We start from the raw sequence: 24,272 nt of genomic DNA, 5'->3' as shown, positions 1-24,272 counted from the left end.
GCAAAACAAAGTCAGAGGCGGAGAAGAAAACCAGAGAAAACTCTCTAACCTTGGCTGGAATGGCCCTTTGCAGCTACTAAAGACAGGGCAGGAACCGACTGGGCTCACTGTGCTTTGCATAAATGCAGGAAGTGCTTCTATGTGCCATTAAGCTGTCTGTCTGGTTCTCTTTGCTCTAAGCTTTTATCTTAAGGCAAAACAACTACATAATAAAAAGTAATACAAGTTTTGACCAACAAGTCCACCACAACTGATTGCTGGATTGCTGTTAATATCTCTAAGAGCAAAATTTTTAACACTTCTCAACAGTTTCAGCATTTTGATACACATATCAACACACTCAAGAAATAAAGCAGACCCACACCAGTTTTGAAATGCCCACTGGACAGCAACCATCATGACTGGGAACACAGATCAGAACCGTGGCTTCCGTGCACCCTGAGCGCTGCCAGGCGGGTCTGAGGCGGAGCCTGTCTGTGGAGAGTCGCCGGGACCACGCTCAGGTCAGTCCCGGATGGCCAAGTGAGGTGAGGGAGGGCTTCACGACTCCGTATGAGACTCAGTCACAGCATGTCACAGGGCACAGCCCTAAAATCTAGGTTTTATGCAAGGTTTCTGTTTGTGTGAATTGTTTCCCTTAATATAGTCTTTCTGGTAGAATGGAAAATACAAGAGAAGTAAATCCTTTTAATCGTATCTGCTTTACAAAAGCTCTTGTGTCATTTCACACATACATACACATAATCCACACACAGAAATTTAAAACTCTCTTTGCAGAGCTAACGTCCAGGTTTAAAAAATGAAGTGAGTTATAATACTAACAGTGAACAGAGGTCAGATGAAAATATTACAACAGGACAGCCCCTTTCTTCTTGGGCAGGGGTCCTTCACAGGATTTGTGGAGGACCACATACTTTGAGAAGAATGCCCAGACAAGTCAATATGAAAACATATCATTGTTTTAGAGAGGCACTGAAGGCACGCCAAAGCACAATACAAACTTTCAAAATCAAAGAAAACAGGCTGAGAAGCAGCAAATCAAGACTCGACAGTTACTCAGTAAATGCATGTGGCATGTCAGTATTTTCTGAAAAGAAAGTTACAAATAAATCATACGAGGAAGGAGAAAAGCGAGGTTCAGGTAGATAACAGAACTTCCTTAAGGGGTGGTAACTGGGCAAATACGTGACCCTGAACGCAAAGCCCGTCTAAACAGTTACAGAGGCAAACCTGACTGGCCGCGCTGGGCCTTGCTGCTGAAACAGGCAGCGCGGCGCAGACGCGGGAGGAGGTCAGCCAGCCTCGTCCAGGGCAACAAGCTGGGAGGAGCCGACTGCACGGAGTCAGACACGGGCAGCCACTCGGCGTGTGGGGGCACATCAGCAGAGAGTTCAAGTACTGTCAGCTAACAGGAATTCTTAAATTCCAGTTTAGAACCACAGCCTAAAATTAACAACTTCACTGCGGACTGAGAGAGAAAAAAAGAATCAACTGCACAGGCGGTCCCAAGACCCGGGTTCACAGTGAGACACCAGCTCTCCTGCTAACAAACCACCATGCAACGTTCTCTTTTAGGTCAGAGGCTTGGAAACCCAGAGACGAATTCAATTTCCTCCAAAACTGAAAGCATTTAACATCCTCTCAGATAATCACTTTTGACATCACCTCCCTCGATTCAAGGTCTATTTACTGAACAGCCATCACAGAGAAGGGTGCATTGCATAAGCACCAAGCAGGGTGCAAGATGCTAAGAGGTAGTCTGGGGGTCCTAGAGCAGAAGAGTCAGCACCTGGGTCTGGCTCCTAGGAAGTCAGTCTAGCTGGAAGCAAAGCAAGAGAGACAAAGAAAAGGTACCCGGAACCCCAGGGATAACATGTCCACTGCCAAGAGGGAATGGAGAGAAGAAATTACAGTCAGAATGGAAACCAATCAACACCAGCTGAGGAAAAGTGTTTTTTAAATGAGTTTTAACATCATGTTTAGAAGCAGAAAAATCTTTCTGCTAAAGTGCATTGTGTTAAAATCTTTTATGATAAAATTTCAATTATCTGTATAATGTTCAGAGGCCTGGCCAGTGTTTAACACTTACCAGTTCATCCCACTTGAGGGAAAAACACTTCTTTTTTTTTTTTGCTTTTTTACTAAGCGAGGTGTGACCTTACTGTGAGCAAGACGCCCAAGTTTTTGCTTTTTCACAAAACCTAAGATATTATGGAGCCCTGCATGAGCTGAAGAGTAAATAATCACATTTCCTGACTCTGAGAGACTGCCAGTTACAGGATGCTCCATTATTTTACGTACCATTAAAAAGGCAAACACTAGGCCAATAAAACATGCCACAACTGGAAGACAGATCTGACTTTGACTATATTAAAATATGAGGAGAAAAATGAGAGGGGATCTCAGAACTGACGGAACAGAGACTGCAGAACTCTCTCTGTGGATTCTAAACTTGCCAGCTCCAAGACAGAAAGAAAAACAAGTCCACAAAATACAGTGTACACAAGTGTTAGTAGGACTGACAGTATACAATAGGGCAGCAGACAAACCAAGGCAGAACTCATTTAAGAAAAGCGAGCTTGGTCTGAATTGTAATCAGCATAAATTATTGTCTTGTAGAGGTAAACTAATTAAGGGGGTGGGTGCCCCAGGAGAAGGGCTGATGCTGGATTAAGGCGGCAGCACTGAATGTGAAAATGTTAAGCGGATGGATTAGATGGACTTCTGGACAACACTCCTTTCTCCGTCCTAACCGCATCCAGCACCACACCAGGGTGATGACTTAAGGGATTTTTCAACACTTATTTGACATAATTAACTGAAAAGTATGGAGTAACAGTTATTTCAGAGCTTTCATTATTACTGCTGTTGACTGAGTAACTTTTCTGAACTATGGAGTCACAACATGATAGAGAGGAACTGCACCCTGAAGACCACCCAAGCTGCCTCATTTCCCAGGTGAGGAAAGCACTGTCCAACAAGGAGGTGGTGTGCCCACCTACCTGGGGACTTGAGCACCAGCTTCCTCACCCTCCCGCTGCCCTAGGCTCGTTCTAGGCCATCACACAGGAGGGTGGCAGAAGGGCATCCACACAAGCCAAACACATTTCAAAAACATCAGGCAGCAGCAGCACCAGATACCAAAGTGGATTCTCCTGAAAGGCATGAGTGTGTGCGTATAAAACACACAGACACACACACACCCCCTCCAAAGCTAAGTCTCCCCTCTCTGCTCTTTTCCCTTGAATACAAAGCAGCAACACTGAAGATACACTGGAAATGTTAACAAAACCCAATTATTAACAATAGCACCTTAACCTTGACAGATGAGGAAAATGCATCTTGTCAAAACCTAAGAATTTTCACACTTTTTAATGTTAGTTTGAATACATAGATGTTTAATCAGCTGAATTAAGTAGCAAGATATTAACAAGCAGCAAGCAAGTGTGGTTTTATTAACCTCACTTTTGTATTTATATAACATTTAATTTTTTGAACAGTATCTCTCTGGCTACAATTTTATCATTGGGTATCTAGTTTTGTCTTTCTGTATTTGAAATCAACTGGCTGATTTATATCCGTATCACAATGAACAAATATATTCCTTCATGTATGACAGTTTCAGCATACAGAATGCAACCTCAGCTACCAATTATAGCTGCAAATGAGCAATAGTGTGGAATGAGACAGCCTGCTGGCTTTGTTAGTATTCTGTCTCCTTTGGGATCCCATGGGGAAAGGGGAGGCTCTGATGAAGAGAAGCCCTTGGCTCATGGTTTATTGTGCTTGCCACCAGCTGCAGACTTCTCATCTCATTAGTTCTTTTAGAATACTGTGGGTGAAGACAGCTGTAGCCTACTTGAGTCTTCAGCTCCTGGGTATTCTGAAGGCTGAATTTGCTATGCACTTTCTGTAATCCTTGGGAAAAAAAAAAAAAAGCAGATTCACTGGGCCAAGGAAATGTATTTTTTTAAATGAGTTTTAAAATCACGTTTAAAAGTAGAAAAATCTTATTGCTAAGGTGCATTGTGTTTAAAATTTTTTTATGATCAAATTTTAATTGTCTGTATAAAATGCCCAGAAGTCTGGCCAGGAATGAGGGCTTAGTAAAACCATCATTATCAAGTTAGGTGTAGTGTCCCCAGACACTGCTCACTCCACCAATGCTAGTGCCTGAACAACAGAAAAACACAATGGTATCAGCATAAGGTAGATGCGGATCAGTGTTAATACAACTCTATTTAATTGAAAACTCTGTTTAAGTAAGAAAGGAGGCAAGTCAAGACACCCTTTGGAGAACAAATAAAATCTAATATGGTAAATAAGTGGATTACTGAGTCTCCATGCTGGAGCCACAGAATACATTCATTAAATTCTTATAAATAACTGTTTTCTGTCACTGGAATACAAAAGTTGTGCTACCTCTTGGGTGTACATCTGTTACTCACTACCGTTTTCGATAGAAACTCTCAACAGAAACCAGATTCATTCTGAAGACAAAGAATATTAGTTTTATGAATCTTTTAACATAGTGGCTGCCCCCCCACCCCAAATGCAAGTACAAAATCTGTGCTGAGCCAACCCAACTGTCCTTGAGCCGAGATTGAACTCATGATTATGAATGGGGAAGGGAGCAGGAGGTGGGGGCAGGCTGGGAGGAGTTTCTTAACAGCTTGCGGAAAAATCGAGAGCTCCAGACACCAGAAACTGCTTAAAGAACCACGCCTGGGTCACCACAGGTGACGCTACCTGTATAGTGAGGAAAGAAAACGCCGGCCCAGCCCATGTACGTGGGCGAGTCCTCCACACCTACCCTCCCCAGCAAAGAGAAACAACTCTACAGGGCAAACAAAAACTTGAGAGGGATATTAGGATCCTGCAGCCTGCTTGTAAAATGCTGTCCTTTAGCATAAGATGATTAATCAGGTGTCTATTCAAATAGCTCAAAGATAATCACCAAGTTTAAAATGCAGATACTGCTGCTCAACTCAGCAGAGCTCATTTCCTCTAATCACACCCTAAAAGTAAAGACCAGGATGGGGAGAGAGCTGAATTAAATAGGAAGATAAATAACAAACATCATTTATTAGCACTGCGCTGGATTTTTCAGTACTGTAGCACTTAGAAAAAGGGGGTTCCCAGATACTATCATCACTAACCCCAGTGTGTAACTCACTGGAGCTGAGAAAACTCAAGTGACTCCAAAGGGGAAGCCTATTAAGAAAAAAAAAAAATGTTTGCATTAAATTTTGCCAAGCATTAAATTTTGCAACAAGAGATGCAAAGAGAAATTAACATTTACTAACTTAAGATACTCATTTCAACATATTTTCAAGTAAGCAGCTTTCTTTCTGATTTTTAATTACATCTCCCCAGTGACTCCTCACCCTTTCAGGTTCCCACAGAGTACCATTAATATAGTATAAGTAAATCTTATTAATTCAGGTTCTACTACCTTGGAATTTATAATAATTCGGACAGGGGCTGGACTGAAGTTTATCTTTGCATGATCTATGAAAAAAAGATTTGCTACACAAATTAATAGAGTAACAAGATCTCAGGAGGGCTGTTTAAACAGTTCAGAAGTGTTTTAGAGCAATTCAGAAGCATTCATTTGCATATAATTATTATGCTAATTACAAATCATTCTTATCTATTCATTAAAGTAGATTCCCAAAGGACCACTAATTGTCAATAACTTGTTGGCCTAGTTTCTGTTGCTGAATGTACCTCAAAGGAACAGAGTTGCTAAAAAATATTCTCTAATTCAGCCCTCTCATTAATCCTTACAGGCTTTCCACCAATGAATCCTTAAAACTGAATTTTTAAACAACTGCCCTGAGAACTGAGAAATGCAGTCAAACCTACACACCCAAGCAGAACACTTGCTTGTAATCTTTTCAACCTCACAGAGACCCCGTGCAGTGAGACTTCGGGTGGGCGAGTGTGGTGGACAGGGGAGGGGGACGGAGGCTGTCAACAGGACCCTGGGCTGAAAGGTGGCCCCTGCCTCAGGCACTGCTGGGCTAGAACACAGCTGGGGCAATCGCCTCCTCCACTCTTTCTCATCTTGTCCGAATCACAGCCAGAGCCTGCCAACCCTGTCATGGTTATGAAGGCAGACCCCTCAAAGCCTTTGGAAGGTTACAAACTAATATAGAAAGAGAAAAAACACCAGAATTTCAGCCATGAAAAGAAGTTACAACCAAAAGCCTGACATTCACAACCCAGCAGGGAAACCAAATAGCTGGGCTCCAGAAGAGGGGGTTCCCGGGGAGCCAGGGCTGGTAGGTATCCCCCAGGTCTCCCCTACAGGGGTCAGTAGGCTACTGGTTTGGAGGAGCCTATATTTCATGCACAAATATATGATGTATTTGTTACTGTCACAAATTTATTACTATGTATTTACATATTATAGCATTAAGAAACAAATATATTTTAAACTCTTCACACCAATGAAATTAAGTACCAACACACCAATTAGTCTTATTAAAGATGATTGTTGAAAATTATATATCTTAAAATTAAACTGCATATGCCTAAAATGTAAATAATAAGTTTAGCAAAGTTTTACTTAATATGTTCTGTGCTTAGTCGCTCAGTCGTGTCCGACTCTTTGTGGCCCCATGGACTATAGCCCGCCAGGCTCCTCTGTCTGTGGGAATTTCCCAGGCAAGAATACTGGAGTGGGTGGCCATGCCCTCCTCCAGGTGATCTTCCCCACCCAGGGATCAAAACCAGGTCTCCTGCATTGCAGGCTGATTTTTTACCAGCTGAGCCACCAGGGAAGCCCAAGAAAACTGGAGTGGATAGCCTTTCCCTTCTCCAGGGGATCTTCCCAATCCAGGAATCCAATCAGGTCTCCTTGCATTGCAGGCAGATTCTTTACCAGCTGAGTTACCAGGGAAGCTTCCCTGATGGCTCAGATGGTAAAGAATTCCTGTTTTTAACACAAAATGCATTTCCTTAAATGATAGTAGATCGTAGAACATGCTACATTAAATTCCTTAAAGTGGGAATGTCCTTTTGAGAACTTACAGGGTGAGCCCTCTCCATTACAATGTTCATTTTGGTTCATGACCTGGGCTTCAGGCACAGCTGCCCCTAAGTCCCAGGACCCCACTGATTACATTAGTACCAATTTAATAAACACTAAATAGGATATGGCTTCCCCGATTCCTCAGCAGGTGAAGAATCTGCCTACAGTACAGGAGACACAGGTTCAGTCCCTGGGTTGGGAAGATCCCCGGAGGAGGAACTGGCAACCCACTCCAGTATTTTTGCCTGGAAATCCCATGAACTGAAGAGCCTGGGGGGCTACCGTCCAAAGGGTCTCAGAGAGTTGGACACGAATGGCCGACTAAGCCCAGTTGCTTAATTATAAATAGATAATTAAATATAACATTTAATTATATTAAACATAATTATTAATTATAAATATAATTAAAATTATACATTTTAACCTTAACATATATAATATCTAACAATTATCTTTAATAAAACTAACTTAGTGTGTTGGTAAATAGGATATAATTGCAGAGAAAAATTTAACGTTTTTTTTTTTCCCTCAAACAATAATAGCAAAATCTGATAAGCAGCATCATTCCTGCTACTGTCTTTGGGAACATTTTCATTCTGGGCACACACCTCCTCGCACCCTTGGGATAAGGCACTACCATGGAAACTGGGGTAAGGAAGTGAAGGCCCTGCCCAGCCAAGTTCACGGCAGCTGGGCAGGGCAAGGATGCAGAGATGCCGGGCTCAGGGAACTTCACTGCAGAAATGAGATGCGGTTTACACTCGTCACCTGATAAGACTCAAGCACTTCACTCCCGGAGCAGCCTAGAGAAGCTCTCCTTGAGGGTTTCCACTGCTGTAAAGGGCCTTCATAAGGAATACACTTTAGAAACTTGATTCGGAGCTGTTTATGCTGATTTCTTTAAAAAAATATCTGTCATTAGCTGCTCAAAAAAAAAAAAAAAAAAAAAAAAAAACCCACAAAAAAAGTTTTCTAACTCTTACCAGACCATTTCTCCCCACCCAGGAATACTTCACACCTGACCACCTGCATCACCCTTCCTGATTTTTTTTAACTCTGAAACCGTGCAAGAGATTAGAAGTAAACACTAATAACGGGTTCTAGCGGGAAAAGTATCTTCTGCGACATAAGCTGGTACACGCAGAGTTTTCAGGGAGAATTTCTATATTCTTGGCAAGATTTAAGCAAGCACGGGATAAGCAATGTGTTCGTTTCCCACCAGAGGGCACTGCCATCCAACTACGCCTTCAAATACAGAGGACATTCTCTAAATCCACCCTTGGATGCAAACCTAAGTGTTCCACAGTACTTGACCATGTAAGGCAGCAGAAGAAAGTGGGAAACATTTTCACATTTCTTTTTAATAAGAACCATGCTTACATTTATTTATATCTTCTTTGAGAAAGGGTGGGAAAAAACAAAATACCTCTGAAAGTCACTACAAAAAGGATCCTGACAAGGGTTTGCGTCACAGCATAGCAAAGGGAGATGAGACAAGCCATTGACAAGTGAAGCTTCGTAAGCAAAAGCAAAACCACTGCTACCTCAAAACCTGTAACTTGAGTTGTTCTGCTTTTTCCTTTTTCTGGAGCTCAAGGAGGCCACTACTACACGTCAGGAGCCAAGTCACAGTTCTCACCTCTTTATTATGCACACACTTTAATAAAGAGCTTTTGGAGCTCCTGCACATAGACCTGAGATAAGCAGCACCCTTTCGAGACAGAAATGAGTATCTGGGTTCATTCTAGTGGCAGAAGGAAGAGGTACTCAACTCGGCTGAGTGTGTGCTCACGCCAAGGAGACCCGAAGCACTTGGCAACCGCAGGCTCCTCGCACTTGCTGGAGGCTGGCCACAGACTTCTAATAAACAAAAGCTCTTTTCAGAGCTAAAGAATGGGATAGCCACAGCTCTGGGAGGCAGACCACCCTTCTTAGGAAGTGAGAAGCAGCAGCTGGGACACAAGGAACATCTAAGATGCAGGTGTTTCCAAAAAGCTGTGAGCAAGAACAAACTGGAAAGATGATCAAGCCTGACCATTGAGGATTATCAGCTACCAAGGGTTATTTCTGAGGTCTATCAGGTTGACCCCCAAAGTGTCACTTTTGCAGCTCAAAAGCTGACAAATACTAACAATTTCATATGGTCCGATCAAATATTTAACTTTTTCCAGTCGGATTTCATCATGTTTCTAATTTTAAAGAGAAAAAAAAACGTAATCTTGTAAAGATTATTTAGAAAGCATGTTTTCTGATTCTTACATTTCTTTAAAATTATGAAGTTTTTTTCTGAAGGCAATGCAATAAAGCACATGTTGCCAAGACTATCTACTCAAATGTGTAACATCTGGGCACTGTCTCACAGAACGCCTGATCAAAAGAAAAGATATGCCTGAATCCTTCCTAGAACACACGAAACAAACACTGCTTAAGTGTGACCAAAATTTACACGCCTAAATAAATTAAACCAAGTTTCATCAGCTTTCCATGGCTGACATTTAGGAAAAAGTATGTTTGAAAAGAGCACGAACTTTAAAACAATACATACTCGAGGTTTAAAACAATTATAAAGTGCCAGACTGTTCAATACTCAAATGGTGCTCAAAGTGAAAAACAAATAAATGGGTGGAAAAGGCAAGTCTTATATGCTCGTTTCCAAAGGCAACCGAAACGTCAGAAAAGCAGATACAGAGGAGCATACTTCTGCTGTCAACTGAAATGGGATGCTGCCCTGCCCACCAAAACACATTCTCCAAACAAACAGATCACAACCAGAGAATAAATGGTCAGTGCTGGAAAGAACAAGCAAAAAGCACAAACTTGAAAAGCCAATTCATTTTCCTGGAGATCGCCATCACCACGGGACTTCCTACTAGTGGCTTAGATGACCCCACCAATCCCATTACTGTCTGTGGATATGCAATTAAATGATGGGGACTCTTCATTTAGTGGCTCAAACGGTAAAGAATCTGCCTGCAATGGAGGAGATCCACGTTCAATTCCTGGGTCGGGAAGAGCCCCAGAGAAGGGAATGCCAACCTATTTCAGCATTCTTGCCTGGAGAATTCCATGGAGAAGAGCCTGGAGGGCTACAGTTCATGGGGTTGCAGAGTCAGACACAACTGAGCGACTAACACTTTCACGTCTTCATTTAGTTAGGTAATAAACACCAAATCTCCCATCTCGTCAGCCTATGAACCTGGACTTTGCCGGCACCCTGGAGTCCAGCGCTGGTCTATCAGACGTGAGAAAAAAAGCTCTTTGGTGGAGGGCACTAACCACCACCAGACTACATGATCGGAACAAACAAACTCCAAGTCGCTCAGAAACACTTTAACATGTTCACTAAGAATCTTGCACGCTCTTCAGACAGATACAATTCTTACTTTATCTGGAAAAATATTTACCATGCCAACAGAGAGCAAATAGCAAGTTCCAATAAATGTTTGCTAAGTGAACATGAAAATATATGAGTGGTGTTCTCTATTTTAAGTACCCACATCAAAAGACATCTCAGGGTCTCTAATCCTTTTACTCTACTATATGCACGCAAATTTCCAAACATGCCACAGTTCAGGGGTTACGGATGGAGGTAACCAAGGCTACTGATAAAAACTGCTATTACAATGGGGCGGGGGGAGATCGGGGGACGCGCGGGAAGATGGACAAAAGGGCAGGCACTTGCTTGTTTTACATCAGTTAAGAATGCTCTTCATCAACACCATGCAAAGGAAGAAACAACATACAGGGAGACGTTCTAGAAAGAGTAAGTCGGCAGCCCTGCTCTTGAGTCCTGGCTGCCCTCCGTCAGTAATGGGAAGTCACAGCACTTCACTCGGCTCAAACTCCTTAACAGTGCAACTCATAACTGGTGTGGATGTTCTCAACCATGGCCTCCAACTGAGATTCCCCCTGCTTCCAAAATCCTAGAAAAGTACCCCGCCCCACCCTGTTCACCGTGAACAGGGCATTAGAGCACTTCTCAAGAGCGATCAGAGATCACCGAGAGAGCTGGACCGAGTCCAGAGCCCCGGAGGTGCTGACCTGGCCACTATGGCAGTTACACTCATGCACAGGAAAGGATGAGGAGCTGGAAGTGACAAACTGGGCAAAAGGGGGTTAAAAAGGTCGGAAGAAGGAAGAGATATGAACGAAATCTGAGCCTTATCTCAGAAGTACAAGCATACTGGGTCACCCACAGCGAAAGGGCCCTTCCGACCTCTCCGAGGAAGTCTCCACCAAGGACTTGATCAATCAGACCACACCGTGCACATCCTGTCTGTGATCCAGAATCAATACAGCCTGTGAGTTTCAAACCTGTCTCTCTCTTTTAGGAATACCATCTTCAGATAAACAACACCAAGCTTACAAAACTGGGCAACTCTTGGTTTTGAAATGCCTCATTCAGGATAAATCTTTCACCTTTAATAAATATACCCCAAGATGTTGACACAAGGGGGAAAAAAATCATTCTTTAAACTTGCTGCATTTTAATTTGGAATGGAGCTATAGTTTTAAACTACATCTACTGACCAACTTAACACTTACATGCCATTAATATCTGCTTATTATTGACATCTAAAAAACAGATGTTAAGCTACATATCACTTTTAGAACTGTGAGCCTTAAAAATTTGAATTGAACATTTTTTCTATGAAAAAAGAATTGGAAATGCTAAAAATCAAGTCCCATACATGTCCTTCAGAGGAAGCAAAGACTATAGAGGAAGGCTGATACAATCCTTTCTGGTTACACACAAATACCTAAAAATGTGGTTCCAATTTTTTTCTTTTTTTAAACCGTGCTCATTTTCTTTCAAATTACTTCCAAAAACGAAGGTCTCTCTGATGTTAATCGTGTGTACACTTCAGCTCACACTTTAAAGAGTCTCCCTCTCCTGGGAAGTGACTTTTGTATACAAATCATGGGAAGCTACTTAGACAAAGTGCTGGAGATGATTAAAAGGGGCCAGATTCAAATTTATACCTTAAAAAAAAAAAAAAGCAGAAGCAGATGTCAACTGACTCATTTGTGTATATTTTGGAAATGAGCATGTGCATTTCATCAGAACATTTAAAGAATTCTCAACTTTTTACTGTGGTTATGAATCAAGAATAACTTTAGAAATTAAAAATACTTTGAAGCTTATATTCCACTGGAATATATGCTGGACTCCTTGACTCCTCCTTACAATCTGATCTAACTGAAACACTTTTTAATCTGACAGAAAGGCATTTGCTCATGTAGAAAGGACAGTTTTTAGAACTGAAGGTACATCATATATACATCATGGTCTAGGATTAGTAAAGGAGCTGAAGTAGCATTTGCTCACTTAATACTTGAACAATAAAAACTTCATTTCCTCCAAACTGTTGCCCACTCCACCCCACAATTTCAATACCACAGGGGAAAAAAATCTGCACCTTCCCACCAAACCTTTATTGAAAAGCTCTTGACATAGGCAATGAGCACCTTGCTGGGTCCTAGAAACAGAGATGATCAGTCCAGTCCAGACCCCCCAGGGGAACCCGGTTTATTGAGGAAGGCTTTTTAGGAGTGACGTCAGGGTTGTATCTGAAATGGGGGAGGGGTGGGAGGCTGAGGGGACATAGGATCTGAGTGGGGGCAGCGGTGTGTGCTCACTGGCTGCTGGAATTACAAGCGGAAGGCGCCTTCCTTCTTAGAGAACGTAACATCCTAGTATGTCACTCTAATGCCTCTTTTCACTGAAACAAGAAGTCTGTTTTGTTTGGCCAGAAGATGATCGGGTGGGGACATTTATACAGGAATCGCAGACTGCTCAACTTGTTTCATTAGGCAGTGATGTACCTTCTAAAAATTACAGAAAACACTGGCCACAGCAGCAGTCCTATGCAGACTTCCCATTAAGTCATCGAGGGAAAAAACCAAGTAACCCATCAATTTAAACGTACGTATGATTCCTGTAGCAAACTACTCGGTGACTGTGTCACACTGGCAGAAGTTCACAGAGTCATTTTGACAATGTCATCCTTCAAGTATGTAAAGACATCAAAGGCCCCACCTGAGCATCAGTGACACTGCGAATCTATTCACACCCCTTCCGTGCATGGTGAAATATGGAACCTCAGCATGACCCAACCCAGCAAGTCCACAATGAGAACTGTCTGACACCAGCAAACCAGCGCCGAGAGTTAGACACTCAAAGTCGTCAACGGTTGCTCTGAACTAAAATGGTGTTCAGGGCTGTTTGGATTAAATCCACCTGCAGTGACGGAAGACGCCCACCAGGTGGAGTAAAAAGATTCACGCTTCACTCCCAACTTCCTGGTTTCTTAACTTCGACCCAATTCATATTCATCCTGATTTGGGAGACTTGGCTGTACCCTCTCAAAATTACTAACCAACTGTTTCCGTTTCTTTTAAAGCAAGCAATATGCAGGACAGAAATTCAACCCTTTAAGGTGTTTTAAGAAAAATTAGCTCATTCAAGAAAAACCAGGGTTCATTAAAAACAAAATGAAAACCAAGGAATTAAGTTGGACTGACACTAAAGTGAAGTCATTCAGTTGTGTCCGACTCTTGCGATCCCGTGGACTACACAGTCCATGCAATTCTCCAGGCCAGAATACTGGGGTGGGATCAAACCCAGGTCTCCTGCACTGCAGGTGGATTCTTCACCAGCTGAGCCACCAGGGAAGCCCGAGAATACTGGAGTGGGTAGCCTATCCCTTTCTCCAGCGTGTCTTCCCCACCCAGGAATCAACCAGGGTCTCCTGCACTGCAGGCGGATTCTTCACCAGCTGAGCTACCAGGGAAGCCCTCCAGGAGTTCAGGTACCAGCCTGAGCATGGAGGGATCTCCACACCTGCAGGTCTCCCTGCTGGAAATCCACCTTGGCCCATTCACAGTTACCAAGCTCCCAACTCCAGCATCAGTTTATCCCTAAAGAGCGAGTTTTAGGTACTAACAAGTGATTGCTGGTATGGCAGTCACATCCTAAGATGACCCCTCTCCCCACACTGAGTCATAATCTTGTGTAATCACCTCCCCTGAGAACAGGTGGAGCCCGTGACTTGCTTCCAGCCAAGCCACTAAGGCAAAGGTGAGGGGCTGTCATCCCTTGACGAGGTTACATTACACAACCCCTCCCTCCATTTGTGGTGATCTGTCATGCAGCAAAAGAAAACCCTACACTGAGTGAGAAGAGGTTGTGCCCCTACGCCGTCCACACCTCTGCAGACTCGGCCTCGTCTACCCTGTCCCCCGCATCTAGCTAGAATCACCATTACCACCACCATCTTATACATGTTTCTCAACTGTCTATATGTAAGCAAGCAAATGCATGCACATAGATATTATCCTGTTCCCTCCCCATTATCTGGAAAGGATTCCCTATCAGTACAAACAGGCTCACTCCCTTCTGGAAACTGCACTGAACTCCACCATACAGGTGAACCACATTCACATCAGTTCCCCACCAACAAAGAAACATTTGAGACTTTAGATCGTTTCCTTATAAAAATCTTATGTCTACGTATTTGGTACTTCACACTGAAGCGACAGATTTTATTTTCTTGGGCTCCAAATTCATTGCAGGTAATGACTGTAGCCGAGAAATTAAAAGACGCTTGCTCATGGGAAGGAAAGCTATGACAAACGTAGACAGCATATTAAAAAGCAGAGACATCACTTTGCCAACAAAACGTCCATCTAGTCAAAGCTATGGTTTTTCCAGTAGTCATGTGTGGATATGAGAACTGGATCATAAAGAAGGCTGAGCGCCGAAGAATTGATGCTTTCAAACTGTGGTGTTGGAGAAGACTCCTGAGAGTCCCTCGGACTTCAGGGAGATGAAACCGGTCTATTCTAAAGGAGATCAACCCTGAATATTCATTGGAAGGACTGCTGCTGAAGCTAAAGCTCCAATACTGTGACCACCTGATGGCAAGAGCCTACTCAATGGAAAAGACCCTGATGCTGGGAAAGACTGGGAGCAGGAGGAGAAGGGGGTGACAGAGGATGAAATGATTAGACAGTATCACTGACTAAACGGACAAGAATCTGAGCAAACTCGAGGACAGAGGAGCCTGGCGTGCTGTGCACAGTCCACGGGGTTGCAAAGACTTGGACATGATTCAGCAACTGAACAACACTGCTTCAGACTGAGGAGGACCAACTCTGAGATGTGGAACTATGCTGGGCCTAAGGCGACATCCATCTGCAATCCTGCTCCCGAGGCTGTGCGCCTTAAAGCCCACAGCGATGTACGGGGAGAGCGCAGTGGTGCGCCCCAGCCACCCAGGTGCGAGCAATTAGTTTCTTCACTGCCCTCAAGCTCATTAAGCTCATTTGACAAGTATTGACAAGCAGCCACTCGGTGAAGAGCAGACAGGTTCCTGAACACAGAGCAAGACACAGCAATGAGACAAACAAGAGCTGAAACGCAGAAGAGGGGAAGACTGACGCGAAGAAAGGTGAAATCCCCCGAAGCAGACTCTGCAGGACACACAGGCTATGGGCTGAGAGGAAGGACCCCAGGCCCCAGCGCGCGTGAACCACGTCACCGTGCTGGGTCATCTCACCCAGAGTGTGAGCTGCTGCAGGGCGCTGGAGCAACCTCGAGGAGCTGCTGGGGGCGTGCCAGCCGCAGAGACTGAGCCCCGCGACAGGGGCTGACCGCTATGACAACACTGCCCTTTCAGAAATGCAAATGCGTCCTTAGAGCCTCCTTTGACACTGTGGGCTCTAATTTCCAAGGAACATCCAAGTGCAGAATCAAATGAACAAATACATTCAACAGAAAACCCAAACTGGACCTGGCAAGAAGGAAGGCTGGCTAGGTGGTCCAGGTGTTTGCAACAGAAGCTAATCCTGATGCAAACACTAACTAGAGGAGGCCCAAGAGACCAGGTGGGGCCTGAAGGGAGAGTGGGGGGCGGCCGTCCGTGCCGGCAGAGGGCACTCGAGGGGCTCTCGACCACCCCAGCCTCACCCACCTCGGCCCTCACACACCCCAAACTGTCAAGGGCACCCGCACCTCCCACCACACAGCATTCCTTCCCCTCTTCCCATTTATAGCAGAAAATATGCATGTTGAGACTTTTCTTTCTCTTTTTTTTTTTAAATGTCCAAAGGTCAGAGAATCCCTTCAGGATATCATTTGCACTTGTAGTTTCCACGACTTGAGAAAACACACAGACGAAACGCTTCTATGACACATGGTTCACGGCAGCACTGCTTACAATGGCCAGAGGGTGAAAACCACCCAAATGTCCATGAAGAGAAGAATGCATAAACAAAACGTGGTATTCACACACTGGACTAGTCTTCACCCATAAAAAGGAATGACGGGTGACGCACCCTACATGGTGGATGCATCTTGGGGACATTACACCAAAGCAAAAGAAGCCAGACACAGAGGCCAGACACTGCAATGATCCCACCTGTATGAGAGATCCACAACAGAGAGGGCCACGGGGCAGAAGACACTCAGTGGCACAAAGGCTGGGGGGAGGGAGCCGTGTGGTGAGATGAGAACAGTGTGTCCTTTCGGGGAGGTGAGAATGTTCTAGAGCTAGATGGCGGTGACGGTCGTACAACACTGTGAATGCACTACACACCACTGCGTGTTTAAAATTGGCTAATGTGTATTTTATCACAATAAAGAAAAAAAGGTACCGTAAAATCAGTAAACTTTTGAAACAGGCTATTATTTTACTGGGCTTATGGAGAAGGGAAAGGCAACCCACTGCAGTATTTCTGTCTGGAGAACTCCATGGACAGAGGACCCAGGTGGGCTCTACAGTCCAAGGGGTCGCAAAGAGTCGGACGTGACTGAGCTAGCAACACTTTCACTTCCTGGTATCTAAGCGGTAAAGAATCTGCCTGCAATGCAGGAGATACGGGTTCAATCCCTGGGTAAGGAAGATTCCCTGGAGAAGGGAATGGCTACCTACTCCAGTATTCTTGCCTGGGAAATCCCATGGACAGAGGAACCTGGAGGGCTCCAGTCCATAGGGTCACAAAGAGTCTGACATGACTGAGCAACTAAACAACAACAATTATCTTACTAATCTTTAAAGGGTAACTTGGAAAAGGGGAGCTATGCATGCTGAAAAAGAAAACCGCACACACTTATGTGAAAAACCGCACACACACACTTATTCACTCCCCAAACCATGCTCAGTACACAGGTTCTCAGAACTCCTGCTAAGAATAATGACCATGACAGCAAACATTTATTCCACTAGGCACAGCTCTAAGTGTTCACGCTTAACCCTGTGAGGTAATTAGCCCCATTTTACACAAGATAAAACAGGCTCAGAGAGGTTAAGTAACTAAGGAGCCGGCAGGCAGCAATCGCAGAATCTGAAGCCCATCTAGTTTCTGACTGCATGTTCTCAGCGCCGCTGCCCTGGACTCACAATGCAGACCGTCCTCACCCGGCCCGGCCATCCTCTCTCCCTGTCCATCCACCCACACGTCCTTCCAAGAGCCCGCCACCTGCCGCGCCTCTGCACCGCGGGGACCTGCACCCGGAGCCACTGGGGCAGCGCAGCCACCACACAGCACCTGCCCTCCCCTCTGGGCGCGAGGCTGGGGTGGAAGGAAGGGGACGCCCGCCTCCGGGGGTACTGCGCGGTCGGCTCAACTGTCCTTTCCCCTTGCACACCCGCCGGCAAACACTGGCTGGGGGCCCACTGTGGCCCAAGGACAGGAACGAAAACCATTCCGGTGGCCCCGGAAGAAAGAGGCGCCCCGAGCTCTGCGGGAGAACAACCTGGAATGCAAACCTCTGAGTAACAGGCTGGACCACTTCTGTGGCCAGCACACCTTTGTCGGACACCCACAGTAGGGTCTGAACGCCTTCCCAGGAGCACCCAACCCCATGGGCTGCACACACTGCTGCTCCGGGCATCTGAGCTCTTCCAACGGAGCCATCAAGTCACCCACACCAAGTCATCTTCCACCCTGTCACCCACAAACAAAGCTCGTGGCTAGAAGAGATACCAAGGGCAATAAGGGGCCAGACAGACAACTGAATGTGGTTGCTAAAAGAGAACATACATTCATTTCTAAGGATAAAAAATAGTCCGAGATAACTTCAGAGGTGAAAATATTTCTGAAACTAAAATAACTTAAATGACAGCACAACTAAAACTTCAGAATTTCTATGACAAGGGGCCCTAATCAGTGCTCACAGCTCTGATCAGGGAGGGGGCCCTGAACAGAACAGGACCTGGCTGAGCAGAGGGTCACTGTGGGTGGTCCCCACCCCGGTGATTTATGAGACGAGGTCCAAACTTTGTTTTTGAAAGCTTACCTTTCAATTTCAATGGCAAAACCAGACATTTATTAGTTTTTTTTTGGTTCATCTTACAACACTGCTCAAGTTCAGGGAATAAGCGCCAAAACTGAAATGGAAAGGGACCCTAACTGAACACGTGCTAACATGATAAACCGAGAGGTGCCGCTCTTACTGCAGAGTCTCAGCATGTAGAGAGGCCACAGCCGTGCCCCACGTACTGTGAGAACCCAGTTAACACTGACTGGGGTAAAGAAATAACAAGGGTCTTAATTGCTGGTAGGGGGGTGGGGCTGGTGAGGAATAAAGCGTCCTTTGCAGGTGAAAACAATTATTTTTTTAAATTAAGTCAAAAGTCTAGAGCACAAATATCTACATCCAGTAAGACGCAAAAGTGAAAGCTACACAACTGTTAAACTGGGATATTCTACCATCAACTGTTTTCCACAAATGACAACTTTAGCCCTGAGTTACTGAAAGAGGAGAGTGAAAAAGTTGGCTTAAAACCCAACATTCAGAAAACTAAGATCATGGCATCTGGTCCCATCACTTCATGGCAAATAGATGGGGAAACAATGGAAACAGTGACAGACTTTTATTTTCTTGGGCTCCAAAATCACTGCAGATGGTGACTGTAGCCATGAAATTAAAAGATGTTTGCTCCTTGGAAGAAAAGCTATGACCAATCTAGACAAAGCAGAGACATTATTTTGTTGACAAACGTCTGTCTAGTCAAAGCTGTGGTATTTCTAGCAGTCACGTATGGATGTGAGAGTTGGAGAATAAATAAATCTGAGCGCCGAAGAACTGATGTTTTTGAACTGTGCTGCTGGAGAAGACTAGTCCCTTGGCCTGCAAGGAGGTCAAAGCAGTCAGTCCTAAAGGAAGTCAACCCTGAATACTGAAGGGACTGATACTGAAGCTGAAGCTCCAATACTTTGGCCACCTGATATGAAGAACTGATTCCTTTGAAAAGACACTAATGCTGGGAAAGATTAAAGGCAGGAAGAGAAGGGGACAACAGAGGATGAGATGGTTGGATGGCATCACCGACTGGATGGACCTGAGTGTGAGCAAGCTCTAGGAGTTGGTGATGAAGAGGGAAGCCTGGCGTGCTGCAGTCCATGGGGTCATAGAGTCAGACAAGATTGAGAGACTGAACTGATACTGAAAGTTTGTTAAGTTAAAATTCTGCTCTCTTAATCAGACTTTAAATGTATAAGGGACTGATGGTATCTAAAGAAACTGAAGAGAATTCTTGTAAAATAATGTTTTTTCTTTTTCTCTCAATGAAAGCAAACCCCTATGTCCCCCAGGTATACTGAGACCTCTTAAAGGGATCACCTGTGCAAAGGTGACATCCACATGAGAAACAAACCACCCCTACTCCTGCTCTCTCATCTCGCGTGCTGCTCTGACCTCCTTCTGGACCCAGAGCTGAGCTCCAGACTTATTTCAGAGTAGAAAGGGGAGGCCACACAAGAATCAAATAAAAGAACTTTTAGAGGTAAGAGGTAACAGGTGAAAATGTTGTCAAGCTGTACGTAGTACTTACTGCTGGTTCAACTTGACTTCGATCTGCAATATCTATGTGGACAATTTCAACCGTTTTCCACGTGTTCGGATCTAGACCGTGTACCTACAAATGACAGAAAGGAAACAAGGCCAGCTTAAGACTCTTCTCGTTAGGTAAAACTAGTACGCTTCCATATATAATCTTTATCTTGAGTCTCTCAGAGTATATCAAGAGCCATAACAAAAACAACCCAAGCTGCTGTTTCATTAAGTCAGCTGTCTGAAGGCTGGAGGGAGGGAACAGAATGCTGCCAAATTCACAGAAATCGGTCATCATTACTTCCTGGCAATTCTTAGAGATGACTAATACAAAAAATAAACCTCACCTATGTTTAACCCAACTGATACACGACAAAGTCCTTATAACCTCTAAGTCCTAGACAAATAGAAAGTGACATAATAATTAGATTTTAAGAAGCTGCACTGTAAGCTCGAAAACCTCTCCTGAACTTGATTCACTCTAAAGGTATTCCACTTCAGTAGGATGTCAATTCCTCTACACCTCATGTCATTCAATCATTTACTTCTGAAATTCCATCAATGAACCCATAAAGAACTGTTTAAAAATTGCCAGACAGGCCCATTTGAACACTAAAGATGGCAAATTAAATCATATAGACTAAAGCATACCAAAATACCTCATTCAGACTCTAAATTTTAGTTACTATTGGAAAAAAAAATACAAGTCAAGTAAGTGATCATCTTGAAGAAAAACTCAAGTTAAATACTCTAAGTTATAGCTCAAAAGTTCCTTTGATTGGCACCAGTAACAGAAAAGCAGAGGAAAAACATACTCTACCACCATTACCCATAAACTTACTCTCCCGTAAGAGCACATCAAAAGGTTTCAACGGTCGTTCTCAAACTGGAATGCCCCCCAGAAAACAGACTGCAGGGCCCCACCCCCAGAGACTCTGGCCCAGCGTACGGAGTGAGGCCTGAGCATCGGCACTTCCAACAAGTTCCCCGACGCCACTGCTTGCTGGTCCAGGGACCAAGCGCCTGAGAACCCCTGGGCCAGGGCATCAACCTACAGCAGACACAGACGCCCTCCCAAGCTCCCTGCTACACCTCACCAAAAGTCAGAAGCTATACCAAGTCGTAACCGACTTTCTGCTAATTCAGTTGAGGGGTAAAAGTGCACCAATTTGTAAAAGTCAGGAGCGTTTCAACATTTTTGTAAATTATTCAAAATACCTTCTTCCTTCCTGCCTTTTGGCATTTCTCTGAAATCAACCAATAATTCAGGCCAAATGGAATGGAGGTGAAAATTAAAGCAATCAATTTTGCTATGCACAGGAGCACTGGCAAATACAGAGATGAAAAAAAACCTTTTTTTAAATTAACAGCTGAAACTGGCCTAAGGACTATCTGTGAGTTTGTTTACCTACCCTCTCCCAATCCCAGATGAAGAGAGTTACTGATGAAAACGGCGGCCTCACCAAGTTCACTCGCACACCAAGGCAAGGGGCCCGACGAGGCAGGCCCCCGGCTTCTGGCGGCAAGCCTGCCCCACCGCGGCCGTCTGACACGCGCCAGCCGGGCCGGGCGCTCATCTGAGGCCGCTGGCGTCATGCTGGCGACGACACAAGACTGCGGCATCCCCATTTCGGAGGCCTTCTACACTGAGAGCCCAGAGTCAAAAACTTACATTTTCTAACGTTCCCAAGTCTGGTTTGTGCCATGTTTCAATTTTAATGAAGAAATCATCTTTCATATATTCGTTCTGCGGAAAACACAACAGCAAAATGACAGTGACCTTTCGCCGGTTCTCGGGCTTGTGTCTGCAGGAGCGTTCCACAGGCACAAGCGTCCGCGCTCTGACTCTACAAGAAGACTGGCCCTCAGGTGACAGACAGTCATTAGCTGCCGACTGTTACAGACTTGTCAGGCCAAGCCAACATGCATTTAAATAACGTGCACAACCCTGCCTGACATGCAGCGCACAGGGCTAACACTGAAGAAGCTGTGAGCTGTGCTGAGCGGATGTGGCATTCAGAACAAGTTGCAGAAGCAAAATAAAGTCAAGAGGGAGAGGTCGAGGTAAGGCTGCAAAGAGCCCTGTAATAGTGGAGTACGTGGTGCAGTGTAAGCAGGTGCCCGGAGATAGAGAAGGGCCATGCAGCGGTGGGCAGTTTTAGGAAAATAAAGCAACAGATAGCTAAAGCAATTACTACATAGGGCGAAGTTTAAAGATGAAGACTATGTGATACAGAAACAGTTTTACTCACCGTTACAACTGAGGCATACCGGAACAGGTAGGCAACAAAGGAGGAAAAATTTTCAGAATATTATAATCAGAGCCAAAAGAGTCTGCCACAATATTTAATGTCACAAAGATTAAACTACCTGCCAACACAGAACATTCGGTTTAGATCTGCAAAACACAATCTCTAAACAAGCGACACTATGGGATATGTTAAGACTGTGGAGTTGCAATCTAATCATTTTAAGTAATTTTAAAACAATGGTAAAAGGAATAATGTCACAAGAGCAAAACACCATTTATAAGGCTGACGGAACAAACAACAGGAAACGGTTCCACCACGTGGCAATGGAAGCAAAATACTGTTGAAACTACATCAAACAACGCTTGCGTGTGAGGGTAACCTTTAAGATTTCTGTATTCCTTTTATCTGCTGCCCGTGGAGCCTGCTTGGTCAACAAGGATCTCAGGGTGCCTATCTTCTGGGAAGGAACTGTGTCCCTCACCAAGGCTTGGGGGAGGGGCCCCTGCAGCTGCTTTTCTGCCACAGCTTGTGCAGCGACCCCCCACAGAAGGCCCCACCTGGTGTCACCCTTCCCTGAGGTGTGGACCCCGGGAGTGCAGGGCAGAGGGGGGAGACGGTTTCTGGGAACCAGACTTACTTGTTCTACAGTAGGGGTATGCGTTCCAGGCTTTCTCGTGAAACACCAAGGAGCCCTCGGGAGCGATCATCCTCACGAACGCAGGGACTTTGCTGGGAGGAGAGAAACACTGGATATATTCTCAACAGCCTCACTACTCCTTTGTTGGCGTCCATCAGACTGTTTCAGAGTACTCAAGTATAAAATTAATGTAGAGACAACAAAATGACTGTGTTTTTAAACAGAAGTAATTCTTTCTTACCGCTTGTGACCTACTCCCATAATACGAGATCTAAGAGTTAACTGAAGCTGTTCAACCTGCGTGTGACACAGAAGCTGTCTCTGGTGATCAGACCACACCACACTGTTTCTTAACGTAATAGAGTGTCTCTAGAATAAGGTAATGAACTCAGAATAAAAGCCTTTTAACACATTTTACAGAAAAAACTTAAAAATGATAATATGAAGGGTCCGTGAACAGAGGAAGATAGGCAAACATACCTAAGTATAAAATTGTGTCAACCTGGAAAATAAATGTCAACTGCAGCCTCAAATCTGATCAGATCAGACAGGTTAACTGTGTAACTAACACATGATGAGCTTGTGCAAATTCATGAGATTATCAGGAAAGATCCCAACAGATAAGCGGGCAAAGCACCACCACAGACAGACCACTGACAGAACACACAACGGGAGAGTCAGCTTTAGCAGCCGTCACAGCAATGCCAACCAAATGACCGTTTTCCTGACTGGCGCCTACAGCACAGACACTTTTATGAGCGCGGGCTTCCCACAGATGGGATGCAAACCCCACGTCGCCCTGAAGCGGCTGTGTGGCCTGGAGCATGTCGCGTCGCGGGGCTCTCTGAACTTCCGCATCACGTGCTCTGCCAGAACTGCGAGGGGCCCGTCAGGCAGCGTCTGCGCCGTGTTAAGCACCGGGCACAGTACAGCGAGGGCTGACTGAACGGCAGCTGCGGGTGCTGTTGTTTGGTCGCTCAGTAGTGTCCGACTCTCTGCGACCCTGTGGACTGGAGCCCTCCAGGTTCCTCTGTCCACGGATTTCCCAGGCAAGAATACTAGAGTTGGGTTGCCGTTTCCTCCTCCAGGGGATCCTCCTGACCCAGGGATGGAACCCATGTCTCCTGCACTGGCAGGTGGATTCTTTATACCACTGAGCTAGCTGGGTGCTTTCATATGCCTTTCTTCACTTTAATCCCGCGATAACACTATGAATTAACCATTAATTCATTATTTCATATAACCAGCATTTAAGTAGCTAAATAACAATGTCAGAATGATATCCTCCAACTTGAAGCCCTGTGTATATTCTTTCCATCAGAGCTGCTTTCTGAAAACTTAAGCACAACTTAATTTCCTAAACTAAGAGAAAGAACAGCAGCCCCACAGTAAGACTGCGCAGTTGATCTTACGCTGAATTTCAGAAGCTAAGCGAGGAAGGCGGAATGAGCCCCACTGCAGCCAGAGTGCCGTGTAGCCACAACGGGCAGTGCGCACAGCCCCCTC

General features: G+C 44.7%; 1 protein-coding gene across 2 annotated transcripts in view; it reads right to left on the bottom strand.

The window, feature by feature from the left end:
* Window positions 1-24,272, bottom strand: part of PITPNB (phosphatidylinositol transfer protein beta) — a 58,326-nt gene that overhangs the window by 20,906 nt on the left and 13,148 nt on the right. For both annotated transcript variants that reach the window (XM_043437702.1, XM_043437711.1), the window contains exons 4-7: window positions 22,767-22,858; window positions 22,130-22,137; window positions 21,550-21,624; window positions 19,879-19,962 (exon numbers count right to left, since the gene is read on the bottom strand). In XM_043437702.1, the coding sequence (XP_043293637.1) occupies window positions 19,879-19,962; window positions 21,550-21,624; window positions 22,130-22,137; window positions 22,767-22,858 (259 nt within the window). The remainder of the gene's footprint in view (window positions 1-19,878; window positions 19,963-21,549; window positions 21,625-22,129; window positions 22,138-22,766; window positions 22,859-24,272) is intronic.

The sequence above is a fragment of the Cervus canadensis genome, chromosome 1, assembly GCF_019320065.1.
Source record: "Cervus canadensis isolate Bull #8, Minnesota chromosome 1, ASM1932006v1, whole genome shotgun sequence".
Taxonomy (NCBI): domain Eukaryota; kingdom Metazoa; phylum Chordata; class Mammalia; order Artiodactyla; family Cervidae; genus Cervus; species Cervus canadensis.
Note: the sequence above shows the minus strand (reverse complement) of the source record. Positions and strands in the feature narration are given on the sequence as shown.